The sequence below is a fragment of the Etheostoma cragini genome, chromosome 16, assembly GCF_013103735.1.
Source record: "Etheostoma cragini isolate CJK2018 chromosome 16, CSU_Ecrag_1.0, whole genome shotgun sequence".
NCBI classification, from domain to species: Eukaryota; Metazoa; Chordata; class Actinopteri; order Perciformes; family Percidae; genus Etheostoma; species Etheostoma cragini.
This window is the reverse complement of record NC_048422.1, coordinates 3493177-3511240: the sequence shown is the minus strand read 5'-3', so window position 1 is coordinate 3511240 and position 18064 is coordinate 3493177. Positions and strand designations below refer to the sequence as shown.

At 42.1% G+C, this 18064-nt stretch overlaps 2 protein-coding genes across 3 annotated transcripts; both read right to left on the bottom strand.

Annotated features, from left to right (window-relative positions):
• Nucleotides 1-1853: 1853 nt before the first annotated feature.
• On the bottom strand, nt 1854-7202 carry thap1 (THAP domain containing, apoptosis associated protein 1). 2 transcript variants are annotated; one of them, XM_034896652.1, is made up of 3 exons: nt 6948-7202; nt 5790-5976; nt 1854-2959 (listed from the first exon to the last, which is right to left on the bottom strand). In XM_034896652.1, exons 2-3 carry the CDS (start codon nt 5928-5930, stop codon nt 2564-2566), a joined length of 537 nt encoding a protein of 178 aa, XP_034752543.1. In that variant the 5' UTR covers nt 5931-5976; nt 6948-7202; the 3' UTR covers nt 1854-2563. The 2 variants fall into 2 exon arrangements, with proteins under 2 accessions (XP_034752543.1, XP_034752542.1); XM_034896651.1 differs by having other exon boundaries at nt 6954-7196.
• An 8528-nt stretch (nt 7203-15730) lies between these two features.
• ccdc82 (coiled-coil domain containing 82) lies at nt 15731-17496 on the bottom strand. Its single transcript, XM_034896829.1, has 2 exons — nt 16601-17496; nt 15731-16126 (listed from the first exon to the last, which is right to left on the bottom strand). The coding sequence occupies exons 1-2, from the start codon at nt 17165-17167 to the stop codon at nt 15920-15922; spliced, it is 774 nt and encodes a 257-aa protein (XP_034752720.1). The 5' UTR covers nt 17168-17496; the 3' UTR covers nt 15731-15919.
• Nucleotides 17497-18064: the final 568 nt, after the last annotated feature.

Sequence of the window (18064 nt, the reverse complement as noted above, 5' to 3'; positions counted from 1 at the left end):
GACCATTGTGGAAGGCTTGGTTTTTTTTTTGTATTTTGTATTTGTATATGTTCTTATTGTGATATGGATCCCCCTGGGTCTGAAATAAAGTTTATTTTTATTTCAGACATAAATGTTGACAAGTGTATGCTTAGCCAGAGGGCTCTTGTTTTGAACCGAAACTGTTTAGTTAAAAATTAATTAATTAATTTAATATATGTGATATATTCTAAAAATATATGCATTGTGACTTGAGTAGGTTAGTTATGATGTCAGCATGTCTATGCATCCAGCCCTGAGGAGGATTTAGAGTTAAGTTAAGGTTAAAAAAGTTAAGGAATAAGTTAAGGTTGTGGTTGTAATCAGAGAAGAAAATGATGTAGGAAAAAATAAAGTAACATTTGCAACTGATTAATGTCCCCTAGGTTGTTTTCTGATTTAGTAAAACTTGACCAGATTAAATCCCAATTTGTTTAATCCACACCAGAAATCAATTTCAAATTGAAACCCTTTGTACAACATTTTGAGCTCAGTCCAAGATAAGAGTGAAATATCAACATTGCAGTGAAAATAATAAATAACATTTATCAGTCCTGTTTCTAAAATATCTTACGTTTCCCCAGCCTCTGTTCTGTCTTCACATCATGTTCACCAAAGCTTGTCCTTTGCACTCAAGTGTGTTGAGATTGATAACTATTATTTTTAGACAAATTATAACACCAGGACTGATTTAAGTTGAATTTTTAGCGCGCTCGCATTTTTTGAAAAAATCTCACAGGCATGCACGCTCTCCAGCCCCCAGCCAACGATAAAACATTCACATCTGACTTGAAGCAACCTATTTTATGGTGACTTCAATCTTCAAAACTGCTATTTTTTACCTACCTAATACATCCAGTAGTTAACAGATTAAAATTGCTTTTTGGTTTATCTTATTCTCTTACTAATATGCGGCTGATTTGCAGAGACAACTAATAATACGGCCCAGCAAGTCCACCGCTGCTGGTAAATGGGGTGTGACGAGACACCCAGCTCACGAGATCGAGACATTTGAAAGGTCCCATGACATGGTGCTTTTTGGATGCTTTTATATAGTGCTTAGTGGTCCCCTAATACTGTATCTGAAGTCTTTTATACAGGCCTTAGTGGTCCCCTAATACTGTATCTGAAGTCTCTTTTATATAGGCCTTATTGGTCCCCTAATACTGTATCTGAAGTCTCTTTCATATAGGCCTTAGTGGTCCCCTAATACTGTATCTGTGGTCTTTTATATAGGCCTCAATGGTCTCCCAATACTGTATCTGTAGTCTTATTCCCAAATTCAGCCTTGGTGCAGAATTACAGCCACTAAAACCAGTACCACAATCAGCTTTACTTAGTCCCATTTCTGAGTCTGTAGCTGTTGAGGAAGGGGGGGGTGGGGGGGGCAAGATGGAGTGTGGGGGTGTGGCCTTGACCAATTTCCACTTTGCTCGTTTGCAGGACACTTTTTACCTTGATGAGAAATCTCATCACATTTTATCTCGTCACACCTCTAATGACAAAAAAACCCTGTTTTGCACGGCTACAAGTAAACAGGAATATTAGTGGAGCATTAGCCATGTTAACAGCTCTGTCGGAATATCGTCTTTTTCAGAATAAGGGCAAAAAAATCTGAATATTATGGGCATGTAAACATAGTCTTCTATGGTAGATTGCAACCATAACGTTGTGCGCACACACACACACACACACACACACACACGTGAACAAAAATACCGAAAACAAATGTACCATGTGTAATACTTCCTTTTAAGAAGAAATCATCAAAAAGACAAACATAAATAGGACAGAAGTTAAAGTCTCACTTGACGCTTGTTTTATTGAGCTTTTAAAGTGGCCAATTGAATTCTCAAATCCCAAACCAGGATCTTTAAAGGACCAGTTCAACATTTTGGGGAGAATGTATTTGCTTTGTTTGGAGACTGAAATGACAGTATGGATATAAACGTCATGTGTGTGTGTTAAGGACACAGGCAGGATGGCTAGCCTGGCTTACCCTAAAGACCGGACGGAACAGTTAACTGGAGCCAAACAGGTCGTATCTTGCTCATTAAAAAAAGTGTCAGTTTGTGATTTTAGAGGGAGATACATTTTGGCACTATTTCTTGAAGAACAAAAGTTTATCCATCCTGCCCGGTACTTCTGAGCAGCGTCTCCACTTGTTGCCTAGCAACCTTAATGTGACGACAAGTCTCCAGAGAGTCACATCACCCGTCAGACTTTTGTCGAGAAATGGCTTCGGCCATAACCAAGCCCAAAGTGTTGAACTATTCATTTAAAGTGAGACTACATGTCTTAGACATTTCAGTGCAGCCCAAACATTGATATGTAAAGAGTTTGTTGTATCCACCAAATCTGATTGACATTTTCCACAAGGTCTTGCATTTGTGTTCCCGAACAAGTAAGTCCAGCTCTCAGATCGGGAGGTTTGCTGCCTTGCTCAGCAGCTCTTTGAAAAGTCTGCCTGACTGCTGCTGCTGCTGACGGCTTTTAATCTGCCACTCAGTTTGACTGCACTCGTCTCTCCTCTCTCTGTTCCTCGTCACTCAGTGCCTTTGAGTGTGTGGTAGAGGTGTCTCGGTAAAATCACGTACCCCTCGCCGAACGCTGCTGGCAGCTCGCGGCCGGTCCTGGGTGTCCCGCATGTCGCCTTCAGCCTCTTAAGCTGTCTCTCCTGCCGCCGACACTTCTGCTGCATCGTCTTCAGCCTCTTCTTCAGACTCCCTAACTGCTCCACCAGCTGCTCGATGCGCTTCTTCTGCCGGGCAGAGTCTTCCGCTGTGTAGTTGTGGTCGCACGAGACCGCCACCAGGTCGCACCGGAGCTCGGGCAGCCTCCTCTCGGGCTCCTCCTCCTCCTCCATTGCCGGGTCAGAGGTCAGGGGTAGAGAGAGAGGGAAGTGGATCTCTGAGGGGAAGGGATCCTCCAGGGACTCCGACTGTCAGACAGAAAAACAAACAAGAGTTATCTTGCTGCTTTTTTTAAAACTAATCCAGGACTAAATTGAGTTAAACCTCTGAACTCTACGGCCATTTTTACAGTTCATTGTCCGTCTGGATTTATTTTATAAAAAAGCTTGTAAAACATCAACCCTGTTGTCTACAGTCAAGATATGAACATTCTTTTCAGGAAAAAATGGGTTTTAAGAATATTTGGGCTGCAGTGAGGTCACTTGAATGTTGAAAAATTGTTGTAGGACCTTAAAGACAAATAAATAAATAAAACGGAACATGAATCTCACAGATATGTATTGATATCACAGACAGAGCAGTAAAACCTAAGCCATTTTCTTCACTAAAACACTTCTCACATGTCTTGGGAGTCACACTGTGAAGAAATAATCATTACAACTTATACAGTTGACAAAATACATATATTTTTTCAAAGAAAGTCCAGACACTTTTGCATATTTATTGATATTACACCCACAGCAATGCTACACAAGCAGTTGTGTTGTCTAAAACAGTTCTCCTTTATGCAAAAATAACTACTACTACTACTATTACATTTATTCAAAAAAAGGCCCAAATGCATGCCAAATCTCCAACCAGTGAGGCCATTCTCCTCTGTAAAATGGTAGATATCGATCTTGTCCGTTATGTATCTTTGATTGCATACTAGACTAGTTTGACTGGAAAGATTGCTCTCTTTTCACACTCCATACTCTTTGGGTTACGTTGTCTCCCATATATGGGCATACTGCTCCCTTCACTTCCAACACAGACAGAGGGGAAACGGAGCAACGAGCTAGCGGCAGAAATGAGCAAAAACGTGATGAATTATGGACATCAAATGGATAAATCTTGGATGTAACAGTTTGGATTTAATGCTCAACGGCCCTGAAAAAGGGCACAAGGTTATACATCTCATATATTCCTCGTAGCCTAATGTAGCGAGGAAGGGTACAGTTTCTTCTTCACAAATCTACTCAAGTAAATGGTATAGTGATTTAAAACTACTCCTAGAAGTATCATTTTTTTCGAAAACTACCCACCTCTGTGTGGGATCCATAATAACGTGATTCTGATGATAAGAAAGCCTTTAGCAAAATTATCACGGTTTCAAGGCATCAGAGATGGCCAAAGTACTCACTTCCTGTACTCAAGTAGAAGTTCAGATATATGTGTTAGAAAATACTATGGTAAAAGTAGAAGTACCGATTTGACTTCTTTACCCAAATAAATAATTACGAGCTTGGAAATGTACTTAAAGTATGAAAATAGCCTTGCGAATGACAACCATTCTTCATGCAGAGCTACATGGAGCACACGCGTTACTAGAAAGTAAGCTGAGGAACTTGAGTGGACATGGAAACATGCTCTTTATAAGTTGTTGGCTACAGTGGGCGTGTATGCCATTGGCTACATTTTAATTGGATGTCTGCCAATAGGCCTAAAACGTCCCATATGTGATTATTATGACTGAGACTGGGACTCCAGGTTAATAAGATTCTGACTAAGCAGCAAGATATGAATTCAGCTGTAATTCTGTGAGAATTCACAGATCTCCTTTTTAATCTCAACATTTAAAGGAATTTATGTGTAAGTTTGAGTGTGTGCTCAAATATGGCTTCTTGAAAGAAAATAAAGGATTAAATACTTAACAGACATTAATTAAGAAGTTCCCCAGCACATAGGCCAGAAGGCACACAAGGCCGAGGATGATCAGGACTGTCTTGTTGTTTGTCTGCTGAATCTCTGGGATCTCGGTTTTCTTCCTTTTCAATCATGTCGCCGCCCATGCTACTGTGTGCTAACGTTAGCACGCAATGCTAACGTTAGCATCATACGTTAGCATTGCGTATCATAAGACGCAATGATTTGCCGCGAATGAATGCCGCCGAATCTGTCAAGTCGTCTTGTAGTGGTGTGTTGTACAACACATATTCCCATCCAATCAGATTGAATTTGGTATTAATGACGCAAAAAATAACCCCACGGAGTTTATTTGAAACTAAAGTAAGGAGCCAATTTTGTGAAATGTAAGGAGTAGAAAATAACGATATTCAAGTTAAAATGTAAGGAGTAAAAGAAAAAAAGTCGGCACAAAATAAAAAGCAAACCAAAAATAGCTGAAAAATCTACTTGAGTATTATAATGAAGTATTTGTATTTCGTTGCAATCGGCAATGCAGTTCCAGCTTTAAAATGTATTATTTTGAAATGTCTGGGTAAAAACAAAAAAAGCACGCCTAGCGCAAATTCTGCATTCCAGCCAATCTTTAGCCCGTAAGTTACAATTTCAAGTCACGACTCGGTACGGTTCCCGGCAAATCCCGACAAAGTTAGCTAGCAGCTATTAACGTTGAGGTTTGCTAACGCTAACTGATACTAGCGATTTCTAGTCTGCAACATATTTTGGGCCTAATTTAATAAACATTACCTGTAGTAGTACACAATCGTATGTGTATCATTTGGATTACAATGTGCGAATAACCTTACATTGCCTATTTAGTTTCTATTTTCACCGTTAATCACCGGCGTCTTTAGAGCATCAACAGGGGTCGCCATAGTTGTTCATGTATGTGTGTGTGTGTGACGTCAAAAACTTTAAGTGGGAGTACAAAGATCTGGTACGAGTTCACGGGTAGAAAGCTAGGGGTTTGCTGGCGTTCCAGGGCACGTTCACGGGTAGAAGGTTGTGAAAACACGGATTAAGGGTCGCCTGGAACCCAGAATAATGCAGACCCGTCGTTAATGTCATTAGGAACACCTGTGCTCGTCCTACAATAACTCGAAAACACGAAAAAAATGCACTGAGCTGCTTTACCTTAAGGTTGAAGGTGAAAAGCGACGGCACGGCGTTCTCCTTCAGCACTCGGTTGTTGCAGTCTCTCTTGAAGCAGTCTCTTGTGAAGTGGTGCGAGCAGATGTTGCTGTACTTTGTCGGCTTGAAGTTGTTTCTCCTCATCGCTGCCACCCATTTACCACAAACATCTGGCCTGGCCAGCGGAAACCTGGCAAAATAAGAAATGTATCTAAATGTACTTCTAATACAGTGAACATGCACATACGCACACTTACAATTTTTATTTGATACTGTTGTTACTTTATGATTATTTCCTATATTTTGTTATTAATTTTTCATTACTACTGTGTAGTCACTGTTGGAATTTAATTTTGTGTTCTTTATAATATAATATAATATTAAAATTATTTAGGTGGAGGCCCATTTTTGTTTTTTTTTAGTCTGATTATTGATAATACCTTTAGTTTTATTTCAGAAATAAACTTCCAATTTGTTAGCTACAGCTTGGTGCTGTAAGACATTATTTTAAGGTGAACACTAATAAGGGGTATCTAGGCATACACGCAGAACACAGTTCAGTAAAAAAAAAAAAAACTTAGAAAAACCTAAACTTTGTATTCTATTAACTATGACCTGAATGCCAGTGCATCGTTGACCCGGACTCCAATCAAAATAAATGGAGTTTGTTATTTCCGTATTTCTGGTAAGAAAAAAATGTTGGAGATTATGCTAGTAAGTGTTTTACGAACATGTGTTATGTCCTGGCATATTCGGCATTTGTTTAAAAGCTATTTAGTTACGTTTTAGTAGCATCGAAACTGGAATGGTTGGTTATCGCCATTGTAAATACGATGTAGGTTGACTTGTTACTTTGGAGACGGGACTGTGCAATTGGCCGGCGAACGTGATAAAGGACTATCAATTAATCATAGTCAAATGGTGCTTGGTGAATTGTATTTAAGACGATTTTTTTAGATAAGGCCACAGACCCAATAAATGTCCTTTGTCGAATTATATCACCCATGTGCTGTTGACAACTAGCAATTAAGCTTTAATAAAGCACAATAGTAAACGCAGGCTGGTGTACTCCTTTCTTGGTAGTCCTCACCGGTTCAACACAGTTTTTCTACCACGTCTTCACGGCTAACGCTAACTAGCTCAAACAAATAATTTGAATACCCTTACTTGTGGAAGGAAATGTCTTTGTCTTTATTGTAGCGGTTCTTACAGCCGTACGCTGAGCACGTCTGAACCATGGCTTCTGCCCGGACTGTACTGATACTTGTGAAACTCAGGTGGTGCTCCTCCTTGCCCTTCTTTAGGCTTCACTGCCAATAACAATCATGGCGGAGATGGACTTACGCCACGAGAACTCTGCTTTCGGATCTGATTGGCAGAACTCCCTTACTACACCTTACCGTAATATCTGACAATGTGCACCAGGAGAACACGAGATTTACAGTCTAAGGTTGATCCATTCACAGGCGGCTTTGATTTTTGTTTTTACAGTCTAGTCAGTCAGTTTTATCTATTATTTGCCTTTTAATTTGATTAGAGATTATTGAAATATTCATATATAACCGGATCATTACAGGAATTCATGCTATGGACCAAAAACGTAATCCATTTAGGTCTAGGCCTACTAAGAAATTCTTTCAGAAAAGACTATTACCCAGGCCTAACAAGAAAAAGACAAGGCTGTATTTCGATTGTTGTTATGCAATATTTTGTATGCCTTAAATCAATGTAACAAGATCTAAAACAGTGAGAATCTAGCCAATAACACTCAGATTAATTTAGATAAATGACTGTAATTTTTGGAAAAGTTAATATAGAAACATCAACATACACACAGTAGTAAATATCAAAGGGGGCCATATTAGAAACTGTAAATTAAAAAACACAAAAACGAATTGCAGATAAGAAGACACGTTCTCTTAAACCAACAGATTACCTTCATTGTATTGATTTAGAAAGTGATAGTGACACACAGGTCTGTGTGTCTTCCTTGTGCCCAGGACTTTTTTGGCCAAGGGACCTTCTGGGTCCTCCCTTGGCCCGGTGCCCGGGAAATCGGCCCAGGTGTTGCCCACTGAGGGCCGTCTGACCTTATTCAGAAAGACAAAAAGTTATTTGAATCTCCAGATGCTTAACAGCAACAGGAAATTATTAATTTAGGGGAGTTATATAACCCTTATCTTCTAATCCAGGCCAATTCCGGATTCTCCCATCTCCTTTTAAGGGATTAGGTTTTGGATTGGCCTCCAAACCATTTAGACTAAGTTTACACTATTTTCATAAACAGACAACAAAATAACATTGTGCACAGCTGTCTGTTTTCAGAAAAGTGACCACGTTCTCGTGTACATATGCCGTCAAGAACATGCCAAACCTGTAGGATGCAGGGTAACGAGAACTCAAGCCCACGTTCGTCAATCCGAATCCCGAACATAACAATAACAGCAACAAATCACTTCCTTTCTCTTCTCTTCCTCGAGTGCCTAAACCTCCGGTTGTCTCAGTTTACATGTAAATTTCCAAAATCTCCACTCTGGCTGGAGGTTTTTAGAAAGACTTGTTTTAGAGGCAAACTCTGCGTTTGCGTGTAAACAAAGGGCACAAACGATGGGAAACATGAACTTACATCGAAGCTTGTTTTCCCGCTGCCGACTGCAGCAAGCTCACTTAACACTGGACCAACGTCAAATATTGTTGTGTCACTTATCTGTCACTTAGACACTTAGACACAAAACCATAAGACAATACGGTTGAAAAAAACATGGCTAGCCTTTAGGAGCTTATTTGGGTCTGCTTTTTTTCTATTTCATACACACATGCACATACGAGTTGTTGAACCTGACTTACTGGAGGACAAAAAGACCTTCACTGTTGAAGTGTGTGATGGTTTGTCGGGACAGCCATCAGACAGGCCCATAACCGGCCTTTTTTCTTTTAAAGAAGAAGACCTTCTTGCTGGGTACAACCGGCCAAAATGGGTTTCCTCAGGAGGGGGGCTGGCGTCTCCCTTAGAGATAGGGTGAGAAGCTCAGACATCCGAGAGGAGTTTGGAGAAGAGCTCAGTCACCCTAGAGGAGCTCGGAGTAGAGCCGCTGCTGCTTCGCGTTGAAAGGAGCCAGTTGAGGTGGTTCGGGCATCTGGTAAGGATGCCTCCTGGGCGCCTCCCTAGGGAGGTGTTCCAGGCACGTCCAGCTGGGGGAGGCCTCGGGCAAGACCCAGGACTAGGTGGAGGGATTATATCTCCAACCTGGCCTGGGATTGCCTAGAGATCCCCCAGTCAGAGCTGGTTAATGTGGCTCAGGAAAGGGAAGTTTGGGGTCCCCTACTGGAGCTGCCGCCCCCGCAACTCAATACCGGATAAGCGGACGAAGATGGATGAATGGATGGATGGATGGATGTTCTTGTTGTTTCTTCCTCATTTTGCACTTAACTATTAGGTTCAAATATTTCATTTTGGTGACTTTTTAAGCACTAATTTGTGCTAGGTAGCTTGTCTGTTGGTATGTTAATGAGCACACATGAGTGAACACAAGGTCCGCTGTAACAACTTCCTGACATAAGATCCCAAGGCTATTCTGAAGAGGCACAGTTTCTCCGTCCGGCAGAGAAATAAAAGACGAGAGACTCAGCTGTGAAAGATTATTTTTACCCTTTCCCTTATTTAAAGGATTTTTTTTGTTAAAGAGGCAGTAGTTAAGACTAACCTTTCTGTCATATTTGCTGAAACTAACCCTATGTTCAAGTAGAACTACATGAAACAAGTCATTTAAAAACAAATCTGGCTCCTTTGGCGCCACCTACAGCCTGTAGTGTGATTTGCACTGATGGGTTTTCAGATGCACCAATCAGGACCAGCGGGCTGGGGGGGGGGGCTAACTGCGTGTCAATAGGCTTGTTTGAGATGAACTGTGCCTCGCTTTTAAAGTGGATGAGGGCAAGCATCAGCAGCCGGTGGCGGTGACCAAGGCCTGAAATTAACACCCAAACACCTGCCAAATGCAGGTAACTGTAACTGTCGATCTTAGTGATTATCAGTAAACAGGGTACGCAGTTGCTTACGGGCCCGCACCAATCAGGAGCCCCCATTATTGGAAGACATTGATTGACAGCCGGGAAACCTATCACATTTTCTTGACTCCCCACAATCCCTGCAGTGCCACGTGCAGCCACTAGAGCGAAAGACAAAACCTTCCAGACCGTCCTGCCAAACTGTATGCATTTTAACATCTAGGTAAACTGTAACGTCTTTTCACTATAAAGTCGCTGAAAATTTTCCATATTTTAAAGCATCAACCTGATGCATTTTGAGATTCATTTTTTGCCAACCTTGGAAGAGCTGGAGAAACTTAACTTCAGCCATGAGTCAACAATATCATGACCTCCTTACTAAGTATCATGCAAGCCATTTCATGCCAGCCTGTCACTGGGTCTAACATTTAAAGTATATTAGGTAAGGTCACAATAAATGACAACATAAGCAAAGCATTCGCAAAGATGCACAAACACAATCTCAAATGATTATCCAACTTTTTTCCCCATGTGGAGCGTGCGCCAGCTCGCGGTGTGAGACGCATGTCCGCGCAATTCTCCTACATGACAACCTCTTGTACAAAACTAAAGCCAATTTAGTAAAAGTGTAAGGAGTAGAAAGAACCGATATTTGTGTTTGAATGTAAAGAGTAAAAGTAAAAAGTCGCCACAAAAAATGGTAAAGTAAAAATATCTGAAAAATCAAGTACAGTTACAAAGTATTTCCTTTGTTTCTTCCCATGTCTGCTAGCTGCTAACTTTCATAACAATATCTAGCTAGCTAGCTAATGTTAGGCTAATGTTAACGGTAGCATTAGCTACCAATTTCCAACGGTAGCTTTAGCTGGCTAATGTTGCGTTCTCTTCTGCTGTGTTCAATGACTCAATTCATCAAGCTGTAGCTAAGCCTAAGTCAACAGAGCTCCTGGGTAACTTAGGTATACTAGAAAACATTAAAATTGTTAAAAGCATCACTTACCAAATTCAGTCAAGTAGCTATATCGCCGAGGCCAGGCGTGTTTTCAGCTTCTGAATATCTGCACTCCTTGGTGTGCACGCTCTCGTCAGCATGCGCATTACATTACATCAGGTAATGTCTTCCCTAACAAACCCCCCCCCCCCCGCAGCTGCATGCGTTGTATACAGTATGCTGTAGTTATCAATATTTCTACATTATTTATGACATCATCAAAAGGTGTGTCGCTCTTTAAGCCAACTAGCACTAACGTAGAGCGAGTGTGAATGTGCAAACTGGAAGAAATACACATGTTAATATCAAAATATTTTTTTAATTTCAACATTTTTTCCGAAAGCAATAGGTAAAGTGCAATAGGTTATACTTTTGGTTGCTTCTGTATGAAATCCCTGTATGAAAGCTCTGTAAAAGCATCATGGGAGGTGTAGTTGTGCAAGCCAATCAAACGTCATGTATTTGTTCAAATGAGCGTCTTCAGGCGCGGTGATTTTAGTTTTACATATCAAAAAATAAACGTGCAACCTTTTTACAGCTAGGATGATTTCCAACACCAAAAATCTGTCGGTGAGAAAAAGAAACTTTATTAATAAAAGAGGCGGTTTGAACAGGCGAGGTTGGTCTGAGGAGCTATATTACAGCAACAAAAGACAAAAACGCACACAACTGACGTGTGTGTTTTTCATCACTTTTCTGTATAATATAATGAGTTAAGTGAAAAGCATAAAAAGGCCAAAAGGCTCTTAACCCCTCTGTAAGTTCAGTTTAAACAGCCACAGACTGAAAACTGATTAAAAAACAAACCAACATTCTTTACAGCTCAGTTTCTCACCAGCTGGTAGCTTATTTACAGCTGTCAAAACTCAGATATCTACAAAACAGGCTGGGCTATGATTAGGAAAGTCCTTTTCCCCCATCTACAGGACTGCACCTAAACACACCATTATAGAAGAAGGAAAAAGGGGAGGAGGGAAACATTGAAGGAAGAGAAGAAGGAGGTGAAGGCAACATATAGAAATATGAATACTGAACACTGTACTGTAATAAAGTACGGTAACAGACTTCAGAGAGAAATAAATACATAGAAAAGTGCAAAGAAAGATTTAAGGACTGCCCCAACTTATTCTATATACAGGGAACGCTGCATTTCTTCTCCTCTTATATTAACATAAGTGCTTTCAGCAAGTGCACCAGAAAACTGCAAACCTGATTCCTGCAATCAGGAGAAATGTCCAGACTCTCTGATGACATGTACAAAAGAATTTGTCTGAATGTTATTTTGATAGTTAGTCCATCTTTCCTGTCAGCTATGATATCATTTTATAGGGAAAATGTTCAATTCAGTGAAAAAGGTTTTGGGATCTGTGAATGTGAATGCGCCTCCAAAAAATATATATATATAAAAAAACTGTCAATGAAATGTTTCCAAGTCCCAGATGACATCTTCAGAAGTCTTCTTTAGTCTAACCAACAGCCCACAGCCCAACGATATTCAGTTTACAATAACATCAAACAGAGGAAAATCCTCCTATTGGAGAAGCTGTGGCTGCCAAGTACCTTCCAGGCAGCTAACGCTAACCCTACACATTACCATTGCCGCGCTGCCTGGAAGGAGACGTTGGGGGCTTCAAACACCAAACACCACTTATAACCAGGGTTCAAAATGAACGTTATCAACCACCAGCCAAATAGCAAGTGTACGTCTAAATATGACCAGTCACTCACTAGATAACCATTGGGTTTTTGGATGGTGATTGAAGAAAACCTAGAAACCATTTGCATATTTTACCAGCATTCGGCCGGTAGATGGTGCTTATTTTGAACCCTGCTTATAACTCACGGAAAGGATGGACTAAACTACCAAAAATATGCAGACATTGCCGCAAACATTGCTTTTAAAGCAACACTAAAAAACCTTTCCACGTCGGTCCCCCTACAGGTTGGAGGCAGACTTGTCCATTACCGCTGTAAGAATGTCTCATTGGAACTACAGATCCGCCACCCGATCTGGCAAGCTTGCATCGCGGTATAGCCGGTAGAGAGTGCCGTTCACATGGTACAAGTTGATGAACCACTGATTTTGGAGGCATAATTTTGGTGCAAGTTTGCCACACTGTGTTAAGAATAATAGAAATGGTAAGGATAATGGACAATTCCGCTTTCAACTTATAGGAGGCTTCGCAAAAAGTACAGGGATGATTTTTGACTCTTTGCCGGCTCTGACGTGGCAGCGCTCTATGTTCGATCGTTTGTTTCTCTGGAATCCGCCAGCGCGAGGGACGTCTATCCGGTTGATTACTGGTCATGTGCGTCGTAGCTCATTACCATAAAGTTGACCTAGTTTCCACTTTCTGCTTGACGCTCAACACGCCCGGAACGTGACACCGATGGATTTGCCTCTCCTTGCAGCTGAGAGAAGCCGACATCTATTGAATCTGACACCCGGTCATGTTGCGGCTCAAGATGGCCGCGGTGCGCACGTACAGATAAACTGAAACAAATTAAAGTCTACTGTCTACTACAGAGTGCTTGTGGCTGAAATCCTTCAGTCTAGATCCTTTGCTGAAATGAGGAAGGAGCCAGTCAGACAGTGGCTTCTCCCCCCCCCCAAACACAGAGACAAAAAGTCTGGTATACAAGAAGAGTCACAATCTCCCAACTAAAGTAAAAATGAAATTAGAAGAGGAGTGCAACAAAGAAGAATGGGCGCGCTGTCAGTCGGGGAAGTTGCATGTGGCGCCCCAGCAGTCACGGCCCCCGGACCTGGGAAACCAGTTTCATCACATTCAGTTGCTTTGTCACTGCAGTCAGGAACTACACAAGAACTCAAAGCCTTTGATTGGAGGTGTCTTACAGCCACTTATGTTCTCTTTGACTTTAACAATATGTGAACATCTCTTCACCTCAGTGTCCTCAGCATTTGTACCGATATTTCAGTCAGGTGAGATTCCCCCTCCTGCCCACTGTTCCCTTCTCCGGGAGATGATATCACGTAAAATCTACACTGATGCTACGTACGTAGGTACGTGGAGACACAAACCGACGACGGAACCCTACTCCATAGCCTGGCACGCATCCCTCGAAAAATGTAACATCACGTCACGGCGACTCATTTCCTGGTTTTCCATCTCCATAAACATGAAATACAGATTTCTCACTACTTTGTTTATCTCGCTAGGATTCTAGAGCTGCTACTCGCTGCTACTCGCTCCCAAGCGCTCTCTCACTTTCTCCCTCGCTCCATCACCCACTCCCCTCACACACACACGGCAGCGCGACGCACACACCAACGCACTAGTACAAACGTCAGGCCACTTGCTTAGGCCACGGCAAAAGCTCCGCATGGAGCTGCCGTAGAAACACAAATCACGCCAAACTGCTCAAATCCCCACCGAAGCTTCAACCGCCCTCACATTAAAAAGGGGCAGATGTCATGCCACTCTTATTTTAGTATCATCTGCCAATTCTGAGAAAACACCGTTCACAAACTGCTTCAAACTGTAACACGCGTTATAATGCTCGCCTAACTGCTAGCATGCCCGCATACTCTGCTTCTGACTGGCTAGTAGCCCTTACCTAGGAACTGTCAGGACACGGCCTCATACTCTACTTCTGACTGGCTAGTAGTCTTTACCTAGGAACTGTCAGGACACGGCCTCATACTCTGCTCCTGACTGGCTAGTAGTCCTTACCTAGGAACTGTCAGGACACGGCCTCATACTCTACTTCTGACTGGCTAGTAGTCTTTACCTAGGAACTGTCAGGACACGGCCTCATACTCTGCTTCTGACTGGCTAGTAGCCCTTACCTAGGAACTGTCAGGACACGGCCTCATACTCTGCTCCTGACTGGCTAGTAGTCCTTACCTAGGTACCGAGCATGTGCAACTCCCAACAAAGATGGTACAGAAGTGAGATGTCTCACTCTGCTCCCAACAAAGATGGTACAGAAGTGAGACGTCTCACTCTGCTCCCAACAAAGATGGTACAGAAGTGAGATGTCTCACTCTGTAGCTAAAAAAGAGAGCTCAACACAAAGGGTGACAAGAGGAGCTGCAGCAGTGTGTAGTACAACAAAAATCTATATATATATATTTTTCAATGAAACCATTTAAACTTACTCTAATAAAACCTTATCATTAACCTGAAAATGAGCAGAATATGAGCACTTTAATTCTTGTCCTTGGGATCAGTAGTACAACTGTAATCCCAACTCAAGGTCCAATTATAGCTGTTTGTGGAACACTTATTGTTCTGTACTAATGGTCTCTAAAAAAATTAAAATAAACAATAACACGAGGTTTAAAGCAGCAGAAAAGGCCAGGAAGTGGACTTTGAGCTACAACTATTTTGTCTCACGGCATGTTAATGATACTAAGCAACGACTCCTCTTAACAGAATTACTCTTTTTTTAAACAATATCAGAATAAAATACAAACCATGCATACTTTATATAATGCAGTGGAATCTAGCTAGCATAAATGATAACATGGCTCACATGCTGCACACTTACTTCTGCTAGTTTTGCAGAAACTCAAATAAAAATTGTCATGGTTTTGCATTAAAACAATGTCAAACAGGCTACTATCTCTGTGCCAGCCGTACAGGGATACTATGTAGCCACGGCAAAGCCCCAATAGCTAACACCACCTTCAAATTTGCCGATTTTACACAATAACTGCCGGTTTAAGCTGCAACTGACGGTGAAACATGGGTGTCATGATATCTATCTGGGATGAGTGACTTTGGGATAAGCGTGTAAATAACACTGGCATGACATATCAGTCGACATCAGCAGGTGTGACCACTGATCATATGACACTGAACCAGGAGTGATATATACATCAGCCCCCTTTCCTCTTTCAGGCTCCGCCTCCTTCACCAAATACATGCCATTACAGGCTTTCTGAATCATCTGCACATCTTTTTTTGTTGCATGTGGCCAGTGTCTGTTTCTCTAGCAACAAGACATGACAGTGAAAACCTTGTAACTCCAGGTTGGTGGTTTTAACTTTCCAATATAAATTCTGCAGGGGAAGGGAAAACTGTACAAACGAAGTTATTAGAAGTCCGTTTCAGAAGTGTTTAGTTTGTCACATTCAAAGTCCTCTGTACTCCATCACGGAGTGGATTTACTTCTCTTCCTCCTCCTCCTCCTCCCCTTCTTCTTCATCGTCGTCCTCTTCTTCCTTCTCCTCTTTAGTTTCTTTCTTCCTCTCTCTGCTTCCCTCATCACTCTCTGCAGCCTGTTTTTCGTTGCCGTTTTCTCCTCCGCCGCCATCTTCATCACCTCCAGCCTCATCCTCACCGTCTTTGGACTCTTCCTCATCGCCCGCACCCTGAAAATACAAACACACGTCAGACTAGGGCTGTGCAAATAATGGAAATTGTGTTCCAGATTCTGATTTGGGATCCTAATCACAAAAAAATATGACAAATTAACAATAATTTTGCACGTTACTCTTTTTTTGTCTCGTGTTTTGAATGGGAACAAAAAAAGTACGGAGAAATATGTCACAGCTCTTGGTGTTTTCACTGTTGATTAGTTAAACCTTTTTTTCCAAGTTCAATAGCTGCAACCTCTTTGAAAAAGGCAAAGAGTAATTGTGTTAAATAATAGTGATTCCCTACACTGAGCAAAATTAATGGTGATTATTAGTTTTTTCCACAATCGAGCAGCCCTATGTGAAGACTTTGATTTGATAGTCCTGCCCAAAAAAGTGCTGCAGTGACGTTTTCCGACAAGGTAAAATGGACTGTGTGTGATACGGGATGGGATGGGATGGGGGGGTTCCAAAGGTGTCCAAAGTTACCTCCTTCAGGCGGCTCCTCCTCCGGCTTGGGACCCGGGCCTTCATCCTCCGGGACAGCGCCAGCAGCTTGTTGTGTCTCTGCCTCTTCTTCTCCTTCTCCGCCTCCTCTCTCCGCTTCTCCTCCGCCTTCTCTCTGCGCTTCTCCTCCGCATGGTCCGAGTCCGACTCGTCCTGTCGCTGCAGCCTGCTCCGCTTTTTAGGCTGCACCAACCTCTTCGGCTGGCTTCTGGCCCCCTTCTCATCATCTGTTGTGTCCTCCTCCCCGGGACTGGAAGACGAGGAGCTGTTGTCGCCTCCCAGGAACGAGCGCTTTTTGCGGGTCACGGAGCGGCTGTCGTCGCTGGAACTCGCCCCGGAATCGCTCCGGCCGCGGTCCTCCTGCCCGCTGTCCTCCTCCGCGGAACTCTGGAAGTCGGATTGGGATCCGGAGGAGGACGAGGTGAAGGAGCCTTCGTCACTGTCGTCTAGAATGGAGGCCGGCAAGCCGATTACTTTCCTTTTCTTTGATGCGTCCACCTTGGTTTTCCGCATCGACGCGAAAACCTTCCGCTTGTACAAGCTCTCCATGTTTGCGCGCGGTACCACAGCCCAGTGACATCAAAGAGAACACCGAACTGGTTGTAAACAAGCTAACGACGCAGCTAGCTAGCTTCTATTGATTGCGCGACACAACAACGACAGCAAGTTATTTCCTTTTAATAACACAACATGGTGCCTAACTTGACCTCCCGTGAGATTTTGGTTTAGGTTATTCGCGGAAACGTTCTGTCTATATGTGTTAAAATAGGATTTATGAGTTAAAAACGGGACATTTCGTAGATGTTCCTCTCGGTGTGGCTGTGTGTTTTTGTTGTGCCTGCCACTTCTTCTTCGGTGTAAGGACTAACAGCACAGGCTGCTAGGACTCCCCCCTGCGGCGTAGAGCAGACGATGAAAACTCAAAGCAGCCATTCGACTTAATTCCTTTCTGTTTAAATATCATTATGTAGCTTTCTAGTAGTGTTCTTTATACTTTAAAATCCAAACATTTCCATTTTGGTCCAAGGACACATGTTTAGCATCAAAATGCTTTTTCCAAATCGACCCTAATAGATCGCCATTGTGCCTTAAATGTAAGTTGACAAGTGGGTCATATTTACACTGCTTCTGGCGCTGTCCTGGAATATCAAAGTTCTGGTCATGTATATCTAAGAAACTGAAGACAATAGGTAAAGATCCGGGCCAGTTTCTATTGGGGCTGCCATCTTTGAATAATGGATGTGTAAAGATCCAAATTACTCAATAAACGCTAGAAAATGTATATTATTTCATTGGATTAGTGAGAAACGAGAATACATTTTTAAATTTTCCCTATGGAAAGACTAAGCGCCAAACTGAAAGGAACTTATGACATTTTTAATGTGGCAGCCTCTAATGGATTACCTGCCTAAGGATCTAAGTGAAATTATCCAGAGGGGAAAGTGA